The 20,231-nt window shown below is 46.0% G+C and overlaps 1 protein-coding gene, 1 long non-coding RNA gene and 1 pseudogene across 6 annotated transcripts in view; 2 read left to right on the top strand and 1 right to left on the bottom strand.

Moving 5' to 3' along the window:
- C2CD3 (C2 domain containing 3 centriole elongation regulator) overlaps positions 1–20,231 on the top strand; it is a 161,347-nt gene that overhangs the window by 130,745 nt on the left and 10,371 nt on the right. For 4 of the 5 annotated variants that reach the window (XM_066368089.1, XM_066368080.1, XM_066368074.1 and 1 more), the window contains 4 exons: positions 1,249–1,410; positions 5,142–5,359; positions 10,631–11,543; positions 12,650–12,761. In XM_066368089.1, the coding sequence (XP_066224186.1) occupies positions 1,249–1,410; positions 5,142–5,359; positions 10,631–11,543; positions 12,650–12,761 (1,405 nt within the window). Of the gene's footprint in view, positions 1–1,248; positions 1,411–5,141; positions 5,360–9,617; positions 9,752–10,630; positions 11,544–12,649; positions 12,762–20,231 lie in introns of those variants that run through there. The other variant, XM_066368106.1, reaches the window with a different exon arrangement.
- LOC136394797 (uncharacterized) lies at positions 1,321–19,220 on the bottom strand. The gene is made up of 3 exons (XR_010749235.1): positions 19,038–19,220; positions 18,847–18,958; positions 1,321–1,420 (listed from the first exon to the last, which is right to left on the bottom strand). It is a non-coding gene; the product is annotated as an uncharacterized lncRNA (long non-coding RNA).
- LOC136394788 (large ribosomal subunit protein eL42-like) lies at positions 3,288–3,604 on the top strand (annotated as a pseudogene).

The following is a 20,231-nucleotide window of genomic DNA, read 5'->3' as shown; positions in this document are numbered from 1 at the left end:
CACAGGAGAGGCCCCCTCTGCTTCTCCACCTCTCCCCCTTTTCCTTCTCTCTCTCTCTCTCTCTCTCTCTCTCTCTCTCTCTTTCTCTCTCCCTCCCCCTCCTGCAGCCATGACTCCATTGGAGCAAGTTGGCCCCGAGCGCTGAGGTTGGCTCCATGGCCTCCACCTCAGGCGATAGGAAGAACTCAGTTGAGGAGCAATGGAGCAGTGCCCCAGATGGGCAGAGCATCTCCCCATCGTGGGCTTGCCAGTGGATCCCGGTTGGGGCACATGCAAGAGTCTTCTGCCTTTCCTCTTTTCACAGAATTTTTTTAAAAAGGCAGTGTTGGTATCCAATAAAATGAATCAAAATAATTATGCAAGGAGAAGCTAGATTTTTTTAAAAAGTATATTTTATATTATTTCATTTATATAAAATTCATTTTATATAAAATATATAGAATAGAAAGTTGTTCAGCCATGAGAAGTAATGAAGTACTGATACATGCTCCGACCTGGGTGAAAATTTATAATAACATGCTGAAGGGAAGAAGTCAGTTACAGAAGACCATATACTAGATGAGTCCATTTATATGAAATATCCAAATTAGTCAAATCTATGGAGACAGAAAGTAGATTAGCAGTTTCATAGGGCTGGGAGGTTTAGGTGGGGGTTGGGAAGATAGGAGGAAATGTGGAATGGTTGCTGATAGTTAATGGGGTTTCTTTTTGAGGTGATGAAAATGTTCTAAATTGATGGTGATGATGGTTACACCACTCAGAATATACTTTAAATGGACGAATTGTATAGTGGATTATATCTCAATGAATCTGTTATTTAAAAAGAAGATTATGCTGGGATAAGTTCTTGAATACCCTGCTTAGGAATTTGAAATTTGTTCTATAAATAAAAGAAGAACCCAAAACTAGAAAGGAATGATGGTGATTAAATAGGTTAGTACATGTTGAATGCTTAGAACATTGTTTGGCATGTAATAAAGACTCCATAAATGTTGTTCTCGTTATTTCAGATCTGTGTTTTTAAAAAATCACTCAGGCAATAATGTGGAAAATGTATTCAAGGGGAATGAGTAATACTGAAGGGGTTATTTAGGAGATTGATGTAATCCAAGCCAGAGTTGATGAAGCCAGAACAGTGGTAGTGGGATGGATTTGCAGTACCATTTCAGGAAGGTGATTTATTTATTGTCACACTAGGAGTCTTCTCAGTGGTTGGAAGTTTATGTTGCTCCCATTTATTTCTGACAGAAGCAGTGCCACAAGAAGCCAGGCATCACGGCATGAAGAGCACATGCAGAACATCCGCCGATTTCATGAATCCCTGCAGCAGGGAGAGGCAGTCTTGCCAAGTGATGATAAACTGACCACATCATCCTTGTCCTCCCATACTTCCATTCTGACTTCTCTCAGGTGAGTCCCTCTGAGAAAAGAGAAAAAGAAACTCTCTTTCACCCTAGAGCAGTTTCTCTCAACTTCAGCGCTATTAACATTTAGCCCAGATATTTTGCTGTGGATGCATGTCCTATGATATTTAGTAGCAGCCCTGGACTCTGTCCACCAGATACCAGTAGCATCCTTCCCCAGTTGTAAAAACCAAAAATGTCTCCACACATGACCACATGTCATCTTGGGGTCAAAATTCCCAAGCTAAAACCACTACCCTAGAGTAATGCTTCTCAAAATTTAGTTGTGTATCAGAATTGCATGAGAGGACTTGGTTGTTTTGTTTGTTTGTTTTTTAAAGATCTTATTTATTGATTTTAGAGGAGAGAAGGGGGGGAGCGGGAAGCATCAACTCATAGTAGTTGCTTCTCATATGTTCCTCTACGGGCAAGCCCAGGGTTTCAAACCGGCAACCTCAGCATTCCAGGTCAACACTTTATCCACTGCACCACCACAAGCCAGGTGAAAGGACTAGTCGCCTGACTTGCGGCGATGCAGTGGGTAAAGCGTCGACTTGCCACGCTGAGGTTGCTGGTTCGAAACCCTGGACTTCCCTCCCTGGTCAAGGCACATATGGGAGTTGATGCTTTCTGCTCCTACCCCCCTTCTCTCTCTGTCCCCTCTCTCTAAAATGAATAAATAATAAAACCTAAAAAATAAAAAAGAAAGAACTTGTTAAAACTGATTGCTGGGACCCACCCATATAATTCCTGATTCAATAGAGTCTGTGAATTTGCATTTCTGACAAGTTCTAAGGTGATGCTGATGCGAACCTTTGAGAACCACTGTTATAGATGAATTCTCTACCAAATGGAGGGAATCAAGATAATACCAATTTTTCATAACTTCTTTGGGTTCACAGTGATTCCTTTGAGTCACAGCAATCCTATAAGGCCTGCAAGACAATTTAAATAAACCTTTTTCACAAATGAGAAAATTGCTGCTTGATGGTAGGTTCTATACCCAGAAGCCCTGGTAAGGCTAGTTGGGTTTGCATATTTTCTAAAGCTTCACCATGTTTATATTTGTTTGCATGTTCCTGCTATTGGTATTTATCCATGTGGCATTGTACCCAGATGTAGACATCTAAGTTAATCCACTGGGATTTGGTAGAGTCTTGGCTTCTACTGACAGAATGAGGATCAGATTTGTCCTCATTTACTTTGGATTTAACTCTAAGCCATGCAGACTATTCCTAACAAAAGGATAGAAAGACTTTGGTTTACTTCACAGGTATTAAGTGTCTATTTTGTGCCAATTGTGTCAGGCACATTGAGTATACTAGAGAAACAGAGAAGTTTGAGATAGTATCTTCTATTACCAGATGCTTATGGCCTAGATAGGGGAACTCAGTTAACATATAATGAGAAAACTAAAGGGAAATCTAAGACAACAGGTCCATGGAGATGCCAAGAGTGAAGGAGTGTAAGGGGGAGGTAGCCCAGTGATTTGGGGTGATGGACTTTGAAAAGGAGAAATACAAGCATCTTAAAATTTGAAAGGAATAGGACAGAGCAGGGGTAGCTTGAACTCGAGTTCCAGCATTCAGAGCTGTGAGGCAGGACTGAACCCAGTTGGGACAGGGCCCATCTCTTATCATGGAAAAAGCACAGGACTTGGAGTTCCAAATTCTGAGTAGCTACATACTACTCACCTTGGACAAATCACTTAAATTCTCTGATCTTCACATTCCTTATTTGTAAAACAGTAATTACTGATTTCATATTTGAAAACAAAACAAAATCCTCTGCAAATGAAGGTGGTAGTGGTTGGTGTGATTTCTCATTGGAGAATGGTAAGAATGAATGTGGCCTGTCTTTCCGTACAGATAGTGCTGTCCAAACATGGTGAACATTCCTAAAACCTGCTGGACTTTCTCTAAGAAATGTGGCAAGCATCAACCCCAGAAAGTAGCAGTACAGAGGGCAAGGGTTCTCTGTACGCACAGGGAAAGTGGCGTTACAACAGGAAACAGAATGGCTTTTATAGGCAGCGTAAGCTAATTTTTCGTAAAAAGGCTAAAACTACAAAGAAGATTGTGCTTAGGATTGAATGCATTGAGCCCAACTGCAGATCTAAGAGCACACTGGCTGTTAAGGTATGCAGCATATTTTGACTGGACGGAGAAAAGAAGAGAAAGGGCCAAGTGATCCAGTTCTAAGGTTCATATTTTGTTTTATTATGTGACAGTAAAATCTTGAGGACATGTTCACTTCAAAAAAAATGAATGCTGCCCAATTAAAGGTTTTTGAACAGAAGATATTTTAAAATAATTTATTCATGTCTATTTGTCCATTTAACATTGATTTAGTTTGTGCCAAGCACTATGCTGGGTGTAATAAATATAAAGGAATCAACACAGAGCTCATAGTTCTTCAGGGGAAATAGATGTGAAACAAATAAGCAACGTGATTGAAGAGTGTGAAAGAACTATGGCCTTACACCAAGTTAGACAGTCAAGGAAGGCTTACTAGCTTGAAGGATCAGGAATGGCTATGAGATAGCAAGGGTCAGTGTTAGCCCAGAGTAAGGCCTTACCTGTCAGAGATAGAGGGCATGAGGGATGGAATGATGATTAAGAGTGGTTCTCTAGACCTGTGGTGGCGCAGTGGATAAAGCATCAACCTGGAATGCTGAGGTTGCCGGTTCAAAACCCTGGGCTTGCCTGGTCAAGGCACATATGGGAGTTGATGCTTCCTGCTCCTCCCCCCTTCTCTCTCTCTCCTCTCTAAAATGAATAAATTAAAAAAAAATTATTATTATTATTTTTAGATTTTATTTATTCATTTTTAGAGAGAAAGGAGAGAGACAGAGGTTAGGAGAGAGAGAAAGAAAGGGGGGAGGGGCCCTGGCCGGTTGGCTCAGCGGTAGAGCGTCGGCCTAGCGTGCGGAGGACCCGGGTTCGATTCCCGGCCAGGGCACACAGGAGAAGCGCCCATTTGCTTCTCCACCCCTCCGCCGCACTTTCCTCTCTGTCTCTCTCTTCCCCTCCCGCAGCCAAGGCTCCATGGGAGCAAAGATGGCCCGGGCGCTGGGGATGGCTCTGTGGCCTCTGCCCCAGGTGCTAGAGTGGCTCTGGTCGCAATATGGCGACGCCCAGGATGGGCAGAGCATCGCCCCCTGGTGGGCAGAGCGTCGCCCCATGGTGGGCGTGCCGGGTGGATCCCGGTCGGGCGCATGCGGGAGTCTGTCTGACTGTCTCTCCCCGTTTCCAGCTTCAGAAAAATGAAAAAAAAAAAAAAAAAAAAAAAAAAAAAAAGAAAGGGGGGAGGAGCAGGAAGCATCAACTCCCATATGTGCCTTGACCAGACAAGTTCAGGGTTTCAAACCAGCAACCTCAGCATTCCAGTCGCCACTTTATCCACTGCACCACTGCAGGTTGGCAAAAAAAATTTTTTTAAGATAAAAAAATAAAAAATAAGAGTGGTTCTCTACAAGGAGGAGAGATTTTTTTCTGAACATCAGAAGAGGAATTGCATGAGCCAGAGAGAAAGGGAGAAGGTTGTCCCTGGTAATGGGACTATAGCCAGAGACATGAAGGGAGAATTGGTGGATTGGAAAGAGAACGTTAGTATTAATAAACCAAGTGAGAGGTATTCGGGTCCTAGCTCGAGCAGTAGAATGTCAGGGAAACATAAAAAATGCTTATAGTCCCAGTGAATGACCTTCTGTCATCTTCACCCCTTCTTTTTCTACAGGAAGAATCTGAATGAGTTAGATCATATTCAGCGATACTTTAGCCAGAAGCTCACGAAGCCTTTACTTCCCCTTAGTCCTCAGTCTCAGACCATCTTGCAGTGCCAAGAGAGCCATGGGGACCGTCGTGGGCCAGGAGCCAGCAGCCTAGACCCTGAGAGCCAGGGCATCCTGGAGAAATCCAGTAACCTGGTGTTGCAAGTCAGCTCCTTAATCACAGGTATGGCTCAGGGCCCCTCTTGTTGAGGAATTCTGGTCACTTGGGTGCCTGTCCCAACAGTGGTTGAATGTCTATCCTCAGACTAACTCCTATGACCAACAGAGACCAACAGCTTTCATCATCTTATTTAATTTATCGTCTTCCTTTTGAAAGGAGAGGCATAGTAGCATGGCACAAGAACATGTGCAGTGAAAGAGCATTGGACTGAGAGGCAGGAGGCCCCGGCAGGTCCTTGGTGGGTTTCTAGCACGGACTGTTTGAACCTGAGCATACATACCTTTTCCCTCTTGAGGTTTCCCCTACAGAGAAAAAAAAGGAGGTTGGACTAGATTTCTTCAGGAGAAGTTCTTGAACTTGTGCCACTCTGTTTTCAGAAAAAGTCAAATACAGATATATTTATAATCCTAATTCTCAGAACCCAGAAGTCTGCATTTTTATCAGACACCCAAGATGCTTTTGGATGTTGGTAATCATTGTCCATCCTTTGAAAAAACCCTTAAAGTGGTGATTCTCACTTTGGCTGCATATTAGAATTACTGAGGGGCTTTTAAAACTCTAGGTGCCTAGGCTGCACTGTAGGACAGTTGAATCAGGTTCTCTGAGAGTGAGACCCAGGCATCAGTATTTTTCTTAACTCCCCGGTAATTCCACTGTGCAACCCAGATAGAAATCACTCTAAAACAATATTTTCAAACGTGCTTGAGATAAGTATCACCTTGGGGTACTTATTTTGAAAATATAGATTGCTGGGTTCAACTGAATCAGAATCCAAGTTTAAGTCCTGTAAACTTATATCAGGTATGCTTTGGGGATTATTAAGAAATCTTTAGATCAGCACCTGAATTCAACTCTCACTTGGTGTCATTTTTGCTCAAGGAAAATGTGTGAATTGTACACAGGGATGGATAAGTTCCATTTTCTTTGTTTAAAGGGAAAAAAGCCCCCTTTATATTAGGTACTAATCTTCTTATCCTACGTTCTTTCCCAGGTGTCTAACCTGTTGGTAGCAGGGCCTAGAGATGTACTCTATATTTGGCTTCTACTTGCTTGGAAGTAATAGTCAGCTATTGATTGAGCACCAGCCATGCCAGGCATTGTCATGTTGCTAGTTCCAGAAAGACACAGTGGTGGCACTGTCTCTGCTTCATCAAGCATGCATTATTAAGTCAACTAAAGAAACTACCTCCCAGAAAGAACGCTAAGAGCAAAAGAGGGAGGCTTGTTTGTGGTAGAGATGAGAGCAAATAAGCAATCCCTTTAAAGGGATATTTTAAAAGAAGAGAAAAGAAGTGAAAGATTGAAGCTGAAGCGCCTTGAAGGCAAGCTTAAGAGTTTAATCTTATTCCTGGATGAAAATGGGGAGTTCTAAGCAAGGGGATGACTGTGAGAACTGATTTCACAAGGAGAGGATGAATTTTAAAGGAGAAAATGATTGGATCAGGGAGACCAGTTTAAATAAATACACTCCCTTGCCTCTATCGTATCTCAATACACTTAAACAGGGGTCGGGAACCTATGGCTCGCAAGCCAGATGTGGCTCTTTTGATGGCTGCATCTGGCTCACAGACAAATCTTTAATTTAAAAAATAATAACATTGAAAATACAAAACAGCCTGACCAGGCGGTGGCGCAGTGGATAGAGCGTCAGACTGGGATGTGGAGGACCCAGGTTCGAGACCCCGAGGTCGCCAGCCAGCTTGAGCACGGGGCTCATTTGGTTTGAGCAGAGCTCACCAGCTTGGACCCAAGGTCTCTGGCTTGAGCAAGGGGTTACTCAGTCTGCTGTAGCCCCATGGTCAAGGCACATATGAGAAAGCAATCAATGAACAACTAAGATGTCGCAACAAAAAACTGATGATTGATGCTTCTCATCTCTCTCCGTTCCTGTCTATCCCTCTCTCTGACTCTGTAAAAAAAAAAAAAAAAAAAAAAATACAAAACCTTCTCATGTGTTAACAATCCATTCATTTCCTACTGCTCATGTTCATGGTTGCGGCTGGCTGGAGCCAATCACAGCTGTCCTCCGGAACAACACCAAATTTTTATTGGATAATGCATGACATACATGGGTCGTTGTATGGCTCTCACGGAATTACATTTTAAAATATGTGGCGTTCATGGCTCTCTCAGCCAGAAAGGTTCCTAACCCCTGCACTTGAAGCTGCTATTAGAGGCCCTGGCTGGATGGCGCAGTGGATAAACTGTCAACCCGTAGGTTTGATCCCCAGCCAGATCGTGTACAAGAAGCAATCAGTGAGTACACAACTAAGTGAAACAACAAGTTAATATTTGTGTCTGTCTGTCTGTCTGTCTCTCCCCCCCCTCCCTCCTTCCCTCTCCTTTTCTCTCTCTTTCTCCCTCCCTCCCTTCCTCTTTTTCCTCCTTCTCCCTCCCTTTCTCATTCTTCCTCTCTCTCTCTCCTTCCTTCTCCTTCCCTCTCTCTACCTCTTTCTCTCTCTCAATCCCTTCCTTTCCCCTCTCTCCCTCTCTGCCCTCCATTAAATCAATGGGAACATTTTTTTGTGTGTGTGTGACAGAGAGAGGGACCGATAGGGGCAGACAGACAGGAAAGGAGAGAGATGAGAAGCATCAATTCTTTGTTGCGGCACCTTAGTTCATTGATTGCTTGCTTTCTCATATGTGCCTTGACTGGGGACTACAGCAGACCAAGTGACCCCTTGCTCAAGCCAGTGACCTTGGGCTCAAGCTGGTGAGCTTTGCTCAAACCAGATGAGCCCATGCTCAAACTCGCAACCTTGGGGTCTTGAACCTGGGTCCTCTGCGTCCCAGTCCAGTGCTCTATCCACTATGCCACCGCCTGGTCAGGCAGAAATATTTTTTTTTTAAAAAGAAGTCTTTAGACAAGTAGATATGAGGGGGAGTTACTGAATGGTGTATCATTTATGCCACATTTATATGCCAGGTCCTTTGCTGGGCCCTGCAATTACAACATGAATCAGACATATATGGTCTCTGCTTTTGAGAAGTTCATAATCTGAGAAGAGAAATATATAGACAGACAAATACACAATAGTATGTTCTTATGCTTCCATGTAAAAACAAAGCTATGTAGCTGTTCCATCCAGCTAGTATGTCTGGGAGGACTTCCTGAAGAAAATTCAGTAGAGTGGGGCCTAGAAGGATGGGCTGGTTATGAAAAGCAGGAAGAATGCTCTAAGACAGAGGGGAAGTTCAGGCCAAAGAACCAGGATCAACTAATTGTGCTTCCTGGTTCCTGTTCTGTTTGCAGGTAGGGTTGTTCCATTTTCATACATCTATTCACTCCCCTTTGAGACCTGAAAATAGTCATTGTACTAAACCTAGCCAGCACCTTCTGTGGTCTGAGTCCTCCCGTAGGTGCTATGAGGGAGATGTGATACCTATCTCTAGGAGTCAAATTTGTCTCCCAACTCTTTTCTCCTCTCAAATAATCATATAAGGCCCTGGCCGGTTTGCTCAGTGGTAGAGCGTCCGCCTGGCGTGCAGAAGTTCCGGGTTCAATTCCCGGCCAGGGCACACAGGAGAAGCGCCCATCTGCTTCTCCACCCCTCCCCCTCTCCTTCCTCTCTGTCTCTCTCTTCCCCTCCCGCAGCGAGGCTCCATTGGAACAAAGATGGTCCGGGCGCTGGGGATGGCTCCTTGGCCTCTGCCCCAGGTGCTAGAGTGGCTCTGGTCACAACAGAGCGACGCCCCGGAGGGGCAGAGCATTGCCCCCTGGTGGGCAGAGCGTCGCCCCCCTGGTGGGCATGCCAGGTGGATCCTGGTCAGGCACATGCGGGAGTCTGTCTGACTGTCTCTCCCCGTTTCCAATTTTAGAAGAAAAAAAAAAGAAAAAAGAATCATATAAACATACAACATTTACTACACCTGTTTATTCATTTATTCCCTACCATTTCGTCTCCAAAATAATTTCAGGTGGTGACTGGTAGCTTCCATTTCTTGTGTCGATATATGTGCCATACAACATGTGCCCATTTATCTTGTGTATTATTTATACCAAAACCTTGCAAAAAGGGTCGTGTTAATAATAACGATAAACAGGCTCAGACAGAATAGTTTCCTGACGCACAAGAACCAGCTCCAAAGCCTCTGCTCTTTCTAGCACACCATGCTGCCTCCATTTTCTCTGTAAACCTCTCCTGCCTGTTCCCATTTGGGTGATATTTTCTTGCTTTTATTTTTCAAGTAAAATAGGTAGTTTAAATAGTTGTCATCAAATAGGTAAATAAGTGGATTCTTATTTTGGTTTTTAATATAGGTAATTACTGAAGTAAATGGAAGCATGAACATGCCCACCAGGATTCCCAGCTCCCAAGAATTCCTGAGCAGGAGCAGATAGTATCTGAAAGCGTTTCTACAGATGTAACCATAACTATAAATAGATTAGATTTTGGTCTTCTGATATTAGAATAAAGTGCTAGAAATTATACTGCTTTGAATATAGTTTCACTGACTCTTGGGCGGATTAACTATCTTTAACTTTTATTCAAAGTCTGATTGTAAGAATACTTCCTGGCCCTGGCCAGTTGGCTCAGTGGTAGAGCGTCGGCCTGACATGTGGAAGTCCCGAGTTCAGTTCCCAGTCAGGGGACACAGAAGTGCCCATCTGCTTCTCCACCCCTCCCATTCTCACTTCTCTCTCTCTCTCACCCTCCTCCCCTCCCCTCCTGCAGCCATGGCTCGATTAGATCAAGTTGGCCCGGGCACTGAGGATGGCTCTGTGTGTGGCCTCCGCCTCAGGTGCTAAAATGTCTCTGGTTGCAACAGCCCCAGATGGGCAGAGCATCGCCCCCTAGTGGGCTTTCTGGGTGAATCCCAGTTGGGGCGCATGTGGGAGTCTGTCTCTGTCTCCTCTCCTCTCACTAAAAAATAAAAATAAAGAAAAATAAAGAATACTTCTTCTTTATAGAGGGAGAGAAAGAGGAACAGATGGACAGACAGGAAGGAAGACAGGTGAGAAGCATCATCTCATAGTTGCAGCACCTTACTTGTCCATTGATTGCTTTCTCATATGTGCCTTGACCGGGAGCTCCAGCCAAGCTGGTGACTCCTTGCTCAAGCCAGTGACCATGGGATCATGTCTGATCCCAACTCAATCCAGCAACCTCGGGGTTTCAAACCTGGGTACTCAGCATCCTAGACCAATGCTCTATCCACTGCACCACTGCCTGGCCAGGCAGAAGAATACTTATGAAACTAGAAGTTAGTGTGAGAAAGGTGAGCGGTGTGTGGCTCTACCTTGTAGTTTGAATGATATCTGTTGCTCTTCAGATCTGCAGACTATCACCAGGAACACTCAAGCATCTTTGAGTTCTCACCAAGCCAGGAGTAGAAGCAGAGAAGTTACCACTCTTCCAGATGCTCAGAACACAGAAGCCATGCAAGAACAAAGCACAACTCCAGCCCTGTCATTGGCAAGAGCTCCAGATGAGGGCACAGACTCCCCTCTGCCCCCTACTCGTAAAGAGTTTTCAAATGGAAGAGGAATGCTCCATGAGTCCCTTGGACACACGGTACCCATTACAAGGATGCAGAGCAATGAGGACACTGAGGGAGGCCCAGTGTACAGTGATGAGGACTATGAAGAAGACATCATTGAGCCCAGGACACTCAATGAGATCACCACCATAACAGACAAAACTAGCCCATGGTCCAGTTTTGTGTCAGACACAAGTGAGATCACAAACCTTCAGTCTGATAAGGTGCAGAGGGTAGGCCCCTCTTGTCCTTCTCTAGAGACTTGCCTTAGAAAGGAACTCAAGGTTAGAAGTAGCTTTCTGTCCAGCCCAGAAAGGGCTGTCAACCCCCACCTGCCTATGCAGGGTTCTGCTAGCCAAAGTCTTGTTCCTTGTGAGGGTGAGAACTCTAAGGCCAGGGTTAGAGAGCCTGCCTCAGCAGATCCTCAGTTCATCTCATGTGTGACACTCTCAGGAGCCCAACAGAACAACACTTGCTCACCACAAGCAGATCAGGACCAGGAGCCCAAACCAAATGCCCAGGCTGAGAATGAAGCTGCCTCCAGTGAGCTAAGTGACTCTGCTGATAGCTTTGAGAATTTCCCTCTACACCTAGTCTCCCAGAACAAAAGGGAAAATCGTAAGGGGCCACCTGCCAACTGCTCTGACATCAGGCAGAAGCAGGCAACATCTGGATCAGGGGTTTCCACAAAGCAGAGCCTCCTTCTGTATCCTTTGGTGCTTCCCACCAGTAGCTTCTAAAGCCATGTGTAGTCTCTTTGGACGCTGGTGCTTAGACTAGCCTTGTGTGAGCATGAGCAGTGGCTGCCACCCTCGTGGGATGCTCTGAGGGGCACGGGAAGACCCTTTAGAAGACTCACCTGCACTGACAGTGTGCTCTGATTGTCCCATTAACACCAGCTCTCTGAAGCATAGTGTATTGAACTGGGTTTAGGTGTTGGCAGTGCACTGATTAGCCTATCCTAGCCTGATTAACCTATTAGTACAGTATTTTACACCTGAAGGCAAGACTCTTGCGCTAAGGAATGAGACCTTTAATCTCAGTTGGAAGTAGAAGTGGAAGGTGCAAATGGGGGAAAGAAGAGTATTACCCCGATTGAGCATTTACTGTGTGCCAGGCTCTTTCCATACATTTTTTATTCAATCACATCAAGTCTTTAAAGTAGGTATTGTCATTGTATTTTGCATGTAAGAAAACTGAGGCTCAGAGTTACAGTGATATGCCAAATATTTAATTTTTTTTAAAAAAGGCAAATGCTATGACGAGACATGGATTAAATGTTGGAGAGCAAGAGGAAGAAGCTGCCATAACTCTGCTTGGAGGTGTCCGAGAAAGAGACATTAGAGCCAGATGAATAGGTGAATAGGTACTCAAAGATGAATAGGTATTCTGTAGACAAATGAGAAAGTGAACTGTGTGTGCAGGGGCATAGTCAGGTGGAAGAGCCTGGCCTGTGGGCAGCACTTCACTGCGGCTAGAGCCCAGGAGTTAGTTTGTGGTGAGCAGTGAGGTAGGGCTGGATCTTCAAGGCCTTTTATGCCTAGCTAAAATACTTTGGACTATCCTGCAAGCAGTTAACCCTCAGTTTCCTTGTCCTTAAAATAGAGAAAATACAACTTCTCTTGGGATTGTAAAAATTAAAATCAATTAATAGAGGAACTACCTAGTACAGTGCCTGGTACAAAATAGTGTTCAGTAAATCTTAACTGGCAAGCAAGAGTGTGAGATGGTCAGATGTACATATTAGGGAGGATGCTGGTCTGACAAGTGGGAGGGTTTCTAGGTGTATGTGTCCCTTAACCAGCATTATAGCCCAGAGCCCATTGTGGTGCCCAACTTCTTTTTGCCTACCCAGCAGTTGGAGGCCTCCCTGCGGATGCTCTCACTCTCATCAGCTTTGCCACCAGCAGCCACAACAGATCAGGTAAGAGAACTTCCTCTTCTGTAGAGTCATCATCTCGTTCGTGAAAGTGTTCAGAATGCTTTGCTACCCAGGGCGGCTTCATGAAAGAGCATTTGCAGTGGTCACTCTCCAAATTTGCTGAGTGTATTCTGTGGGCCCAACAGTGGGCAAAGGAGCTCAAGAAAAATGAGGAAGAGCTGATATGTTCAGGGCAGGGCATCATTAGCTAAGATGATGTGGAAGAAACAGTGCAGAAGCATAAAAGCAGGATTGAGCTAAGAAATGCATATAGTGCTGTTGGAGCTCCAACTAGCAAAGGCAGGCGTGTGCGGAAGAAGCTTCCAACAGGAGGTGCAACCTTAGGAGACCCGACAGATGAATGTGGTCTGGATGAAGAGAATAATACCAATGCAATACCTTAGTTAACTATTCATCATTCAGCTGAGCGAGGTGGTTGGAACCCTGGTACAAATCCCAGCTCTTCGCTTTTCTGGCTTGGCACAGTACCTGACTTTTCTTGAAGGTGGCAAGAAAAATAACTGGTTTTCTAGCCACTCAACATATAATGATCGAGCATCAGGCATTGTGCTGGATGCAATAGTAAATAAGACAAATTTACAGTCTTCATGGAGCACAAATAGTAAAAAATAAAATATTTACAGATTGTGAGGAGTACTGGGTGCTTTGATAAAGAGCATGGTCTCAGAGTATTCAAGCTGAAAGATGATCGGTGTGGTGCTTGCTGGGTATCAGGCATGGATTGAAGCACTTTATATTAACTGACATACTTTGGCAACCTGATGAGGCACACACTTTTATCCCTTTCTTAAGGTGAGGAAACTGATGCACACATTTTAAGTAACTTGCCTCATACAGGTCGTGTTAGAGCCACTGATTTCAAAACCTGTGTTTCTAACTACTATACTGTACCGAGTAGGAGCCAGCTGTGTAAGCAGCTTGGAGAGCAGTGTTCCAGGCAGAAAGAACAAGTGCAAGGGCTTTGAGGCTGAAAGAGCTCAGCAGGACAGAGCCAGTTGCAGCAGAGCAGAGAGACCGTCATAATGAGGTCGAAAGGCCAGATCATAAAGGATATGTAAATCAGGGAAAGGAGTTTCAATTTTATTCTAATAGCAGGGTTATCCATTGAAGTGGGTTAAGCAGGAGAGTGAGATCTAATTTGTTTTTTTTTGTTTTTTTGCTTTTTGTTTTTTTTTTTCATTTTTCCGAAGCTGGAAACGGGGAGGCAGTCAGACAGACTCCTGCATGTGCCAGACTGGGATCCACCCGGCATGCCCACCAGGGGGGCGATGTTCTGCCCATCCGGGGCGTCGCTCTGTTGCATCCAGAGCCATTCTAGCGCCTGAGGCAGAGGCCACAGAGCCATCCCCAGCGCCCGGGCCATCTTTGCTCCAATGGAGCCTCGGCTGTGGAAGGGGAAGAGAGAGACAGAGAGGAAGGAGAGGGGGAGGGGTGGAGAAGCAGATGGGCGCTTCTCCTGTGTGCCCTGGCTGGGAATCGAACCCGGGACTCCTGCACGCCAGGCTGACGCTCTACCGCTGAGCCAGACCTCTAATTTGGTTGTTTTTTTTTTTTTTTGGTACTTTTCTGAAGCTGGAAACGGGGAGAGACAGTCAGACAGACTCCCACATGCGCCCAACCGGGATTCACCCGGCACGCCCACCAGGGGCAACGCTCTGCCCACCAGGGGGCAATGCTCTGCCCCTCTGGGGCGTCGCTCTGCCACGACCAGAGCCACTCTAGCGCCTGGGGCAGAGGCCAAGGAGCCATCCCCAGCGCCCGGGCCATCTTTGCTCCAATGGAGCCTTAGCTGCAGGAGGGGAAGAGAGAGACAGAGAGGAAGGAGGGGGTGGGGGTGGAGAAGCAAATGGGCGCTTCTCCTATGTGCCCTGGCCAGGAATCGAACCCGGGTCCCCCGCACGCCAGGCCGACGCTCTACCGCTGAGCCAACCGGCCAGGGCCTCTAATTTGGTTTTGAAGAATTCACCCAAAGTGCTGAGTGGAGACTGTTGGTCTCAGACTTGGTAGCATGGTGGGCATGGGTGATCCTGAAGGAGTACTTGCAGTGATGGAGTGTAGAGAGGAGCCATGAATTTCAGCCATGTGCCAGGCTCCGTTCTAGGACTTGGGGGAAGTCGGTACAGAGCCCCTGCCTCATGGAACTTTTTTTAAAAAACAAGATAATTTCAACAAATAATACATGATATGGACAAAATGTAATAGCTCATTTATTAACTATAATAATTAACCTCTATTTAATTCTTACTATGCACTAGACATTATTCCAAGTTTTGGGGAGGGGGTTCCTCTGGTTTCCATTGATTTGAGAGAAAGTGAGGGGAAGAAGGAAGAGAGAAGTATGAACACACCATTCCACTTAGTTGTTCCATTTAGTTGTGCACTCATTGACTGCTTTTCATGTGCCCTGGTGACCGAGACACCGCTTTATCCACTGAGTAACCCGGCCAGGGCCCATGCATCTCAGTTTTTATCAAATTTATAAATCCTCTCCTGGAGGAGGAGAAGTGCCAGTCCCTGTCTAGGAACTATTGCGACTCCGGTTTGTGGTCACAAGCTCATCTCTTTCCTCTCTGCATCTTCCCTTTTTTGTTCCATACATATTCATCAGCATTTACAAGAGGGTCACAGGGCTGTGTCCAAGCAACAAGCACAAGCTTGTGAGTGAGACATCCAGGAGGTGAAATACTTAATCTGCTACTTATTAGCTAAGTTTCTGAGTCTCAGTTTCCTTATAAATAACAGTCAAGCTAATATAAATCTTACCTACTAGGATGTTGGTGAGAATTTCCCTAGAGGAAAAAAGCAGACACTGTTCCCTCTTCCCCTCTGAGCCAAGTGGGTGAAGTGTCAGTGAGTCATGCTCCTTAGGAAGCTGTTATCTCTCACCTGCCAAGTAGAACTGCTGTTTCAACCTTGGACACTCTCTTTTCCAGTGCCCTTTCTCCTTACAATAGGCACATTGATCCTTGGCTATTCGCCGTCCCTGGCCCTTTTGCTGTCCCCCTTTCGCCTTGGGAGGAAGTTTCTAGGCAGCAATCAGGATTTTGGCAACTTCTTTCACCCTGCCAACCTCCGGATCATCCCTATTGACGTACACCTTCTAGGCTATCTCTAATAGCTTGCTTCTATTTTCTCCTTCAAATCCTTCTATCTTCTGAAGCTTTTTCCTAATATCTGGAGCGGCCTGAGTCACAAAGGCTATATTTACTAGTCTCCTGTTCTCTTCTGCCTCAGGATCTAGAGGGGTATATACTCTATAAGCCTCCATGAGTCTTTCTAGGAAGGCTGCTGGGGACTCCTCTCTTCCCTGGATGACTTCACTAACCTTACTGAAGTTGGTAGGTTTTCTCACAGCTGCCTTGAGCCCCCTCAGCAGAGCCTGGCGATACTGGAGGAGCGCGTCCCTTCCCCCGGCAGTATTAAGGTCCCAGGCTGGGGGCTGAGAAGGGAGTATGTCTTCTATTTCCCTTCTCCCGGCTGTAGTCTCTCCCTCCTCCCCCATGACCGCCTTTGCAGCCTCCCGCATTATCTTGTCTCTCTCTTCAGAAGTGAAGAGAGTTTGCAGGATCTGTTGACAGTCATCCCAGGTGGGCTGATGAGTTCTGAATATGGTTTTGAGGGGGGAGATCAGCCCTTGGGGCTTCTCAGAGAACGGGGGATTCTGATGTTTCCAATTATATAAGTCACTGGTGGAGAAGGGCACATAAACAAGGCGGGGAGGTGCCCGTGGTGGCGCATTTGGTGCCAGCGGCGCCTCCCACCAAAGGCAAAATGGCACCTACTGCCGAACGCAAGAAGGCACCTCCCACCAAAAGCAAGATGGCGCCGTCACCCGCCGGAGGCAAGATGGCAGCACCTCCTGCCGGAGGCAAGATGGCGCCTCCCGTCAAAGGCAAGACTTCTTCCCCATAGAATACCCCTCCCCGGGTGTGGGGTGGGCTCGGGAGCCCGCCCGCATCCTGACTCGAGGAATCTGGTTCCTCTTGATGCGGGTAAGGTGGAGGCGCATTCACCAGGTCTAGGTGGTCCTCCGGTGGTTCGGGCAAGACTGGGTAAAGCCTGGGCTGGCTACGAGGCTGTTTCGGGGCATGGGCTTCCCCCTTTTCCTTTTCTTTGACCTTCTTCTTCCCTGCAGGGAGGCAAACTGCCCATCTGCCTCACCACTGGTTTCCCTTCAAATACTTCCTAACGTATCCGGGCCGTTCAGTAGCTATATCTACCCAGACGTCTATGTACAGATATTGGTCCAGGTGGGGAACCCTAGACGGTGGCTCGAACAGCAAATAAAGTCGGAAGGTCAAAGGTACCCTCTGTGGTCCATCCTACATTAAAGGTGGGCCACTCTAGCTGACTTAAGGTCCGGAGAAATTCAGGGTCTGGCGGTGGGTCCCCGTATTCCTGGGCCTGCCTCTGGAAATCAGAAAAGTTCTTCAATAGGCAATCAAGTGGAGAACCGGGTATAGATTCCTGCTGGCCCATCCTAAGAAAATCAGGGAAGAATAAAAAGGGAAAAACAAACAATACAGACTAGCAAGGAGCAGATGAGACAATCTAACTTTTATACATACGAGAATGACATGTAAATAAAAAAAAAACTAACGCAGCGCAGCACAAGCCAATAAGGACCCTAACGTGACCGGTCACTTCTAATGTTAGCGAAACCAAATTTCAGAGAGCGGCGTCCCACCTCTGAAAGTCCTGGGTAGGTTACCAGTAGCGTCCCACCTACTACCTCAGGGTTATTTGCTCCGGAGCCCAAATACCGAACCAAAAGCAGATCCTCAGTAAATACTTACTCAGCCCGAGCTGCCTATCCGGTCTCCGAACCGGGGGAAGTTTCCCGGCCAGTGCACCAAATGTTGCATCCACCACGCGTGAGAATAAACGTCGGAGACTTTCAAGGGTTAGATCTTACTTTAATGGCCAAGTTTAACCTGCACAGAGACAAACTCTCAAGGTGTTCGGAGACACCGTACCCACAGGGGGCTACAACCGAGAGTCATGCCTGGAGCTTACAACTAGGTCCTTATATATCCTAAGTGAGTAAGCATTATACAGAAGCAGATGTGACAGTTCGCTATTCGCTAGGGGGGTCGCACGCAACATAGCAACAGGGGAAGAGTTTTAGCTTAGTGGAGAATTTCAAACAAACTTCTGATAAGGGTCTCTAACCAATAGAATGCAGGATGTTTTCCCAGCTTTTTGCTGATCTCTTTGTTCTCAGCCTCACAGGGACCCTATCAGCACTTCCCTGTTCCTGCTCCTTCAAGAGTTAGACTCTGGCAGCCACAGCACACCTCCTCGAACCTAACACTCACAGTTCTTTGAAAGGCAGTAGCCTCAAAGTCATTCAATAACTTTATCAAATCATATCAGCCTATGCTAACACTTAAGTAAAACAAAGTAAAGAAAATAGTATAGGAAAAGGAAGAGACACATAGGGTGGCTTGAGTAGAATTCAGCAAAGATGAAGGAAAGACTTTGTAGGTTGTGGATTTGGAGAAAAGAAATTGCTGAGAGCCCTGGCCAGATAACTCAGTTGGTTGGGTAGCTTAGTTGGTTGGGAAGCTCAGCTAGTTAGGGCATTTTGTTGATACACCAAGGTTGCAGGTTCAATCCCCAGTCAGGGCTGTTATAAGGATCAACCAATGAATGCATAAATAAGTGGAACAACAAATCAGTTTCTCTCTCCCTTCCTCTCTCTAAAATAAATAAATAATTTATTTTAATCTCAGAAAATCAACAATTTTTATTTTATTTATTTATATTTTTAATGGGGCGACATCAATAAATCAGGATACATATATTCAAAGATAACATGTCCAGGTTATCTTGTTGTTCAATTATGTTGCATACCCATCACCCAAAGTCAGATTGTCCTCTGTCAAAATCAACAGAATTTTGCACTGGGAGGTTCAAACAATATGGGCTTAAGAGAAGACCAGAGATGAGGAGAGAGAGGCTTGGGTGGAAACAATCAAGATAAGATAAGAATCAGAAGCAAACACAAGCAACAGCCTGTCATCTGAGCCTTGCCTCTCTACCTGCCAGCATGGCAAGTCCTTACCATGAGATGGCCTAGTCTTGCTCTGTGCCTTCCTGCCTGAAGGCCAGGCTCTTCCCACATCATGAATGAGCCCCTGGGCTCACCACAGACATGGGGCCAAATGCTCTTGATCCTGAAGAGTGAGTGTAGGAAGCAGGAGTCAGAGGCAAGACCAGGCAGGTTGTCTACCCCTCCCACCCTAGTGTTCTCACCTCCACTCAGCCAGACCAGTGTTTCATTCGGATAGTCTAGTGATCAAGGTGTTCCAGGCCAGCTGGAAAGCAGAGAGTCAGCAGACCTGATTTCTTGCCCCGGCTCTGCTGCTGGCTTTCTGGGGTGTAGAGCAAGGTCTCTCTGGTCTCTGGAGAGGCAACATGGACTCAGTTTGAGGCACACTTCCCTCTTCTCTCCTTTCAGGCAGTTTGTGTGGTGGTTAGGAGTGTAAAGCCAACAGGCAGGGCAAGGGCCACTATCACAGCAGCCCGGCCCATGCAGGTTCGCATTGGATTCGGACAGTCGGTAAAGAAACAGCGGAGCCAAAAGCTGGTGGGCCATAGTCTTTAATCCTAGTTTGCACCCGGCGGGCAAGTAAAAATACACACTGGGCTCCAAAACCCAATCACACTCAGTGCTCACAAAGCCACTGATTTATCCGAGTTTCCTAGAATCAAAGGTTTCTAGCTCACCAGACTTATTCTCCTCAGTTCCCCATCTCCTTCCTTCTCCAGCGTCAAACTGCACAAACTGGCATCTCACTCAGCACTCCGCCATCTTGGCTGCTTTTCCTGGCCTCCTCCACGTGGCCTCCTCCTGCTGCTGGCTCTACTCTCTCTGCTCTCTCATGCTAATCTCAGGAACCAAGAGTCAAGTCCCGTTCTGCCCCCATTTTATAGTGTAGCTTCACAACCTTTAATCCAATATACAAAATAGGGTAGTCTCTAATACAAAGTCACTTCTCTGAGGCATGATTGGATTGTACCGCCCTACAGCAAAAAGGGTGGGAAAGGCTTAATCCCAAAACCAAGCCCCAAGTTACAACGATCTCCAACACACATTAATATCACCTGGGCGATGGCCTCTTTAACAAAGTGAGCATAATACATTTTATCTGCCCAACAAGGAGCATGGCCTCTGAGTGCCTAGTTCCCACTTACCAGCTGTGTAACCTGAGGCAAGTTACCTAACATTTTCTATGCTTCAGTTCTTTTAACTGAAAAATGGGCAGAGCACCTGCCTTCTAGGGTTTGTTTAGAATTAACTAAGATAATACAAAGTACATTTTGGGGGGACTGATAGGAAAGAAGTACTAAGGGACAGAGACGTGATCAGAAGCCTAACACTGGGAGTGGGGAGCTGAGAAGGGCACCCCAGAAGTATGGAGAGCAGTGCTCAGGGCTGCACAGTGT

This window comes from Saccopteryx leptura, chromosome 1 (genome assembly GCF_036850995.1).
Source record: "Saccopteryx leptura isolate mSacLep1 chromosome 1, mSacLep1_pri_phased_curated, whole genome shotgun sequence".
Taxonomy (NCBI): domain Eukaryota; kingdom Metazoa; phylum Chordata; class Mammalia; order Chiroptera; family Emballonuridae; genus Saccopteryx; species Saccopteryx leptura.
The sequence above is the reverse complement of the archived record's forward strand: the minus strand, read 5'-3'. Positions and strand labels throughout refer to the sequence as shown.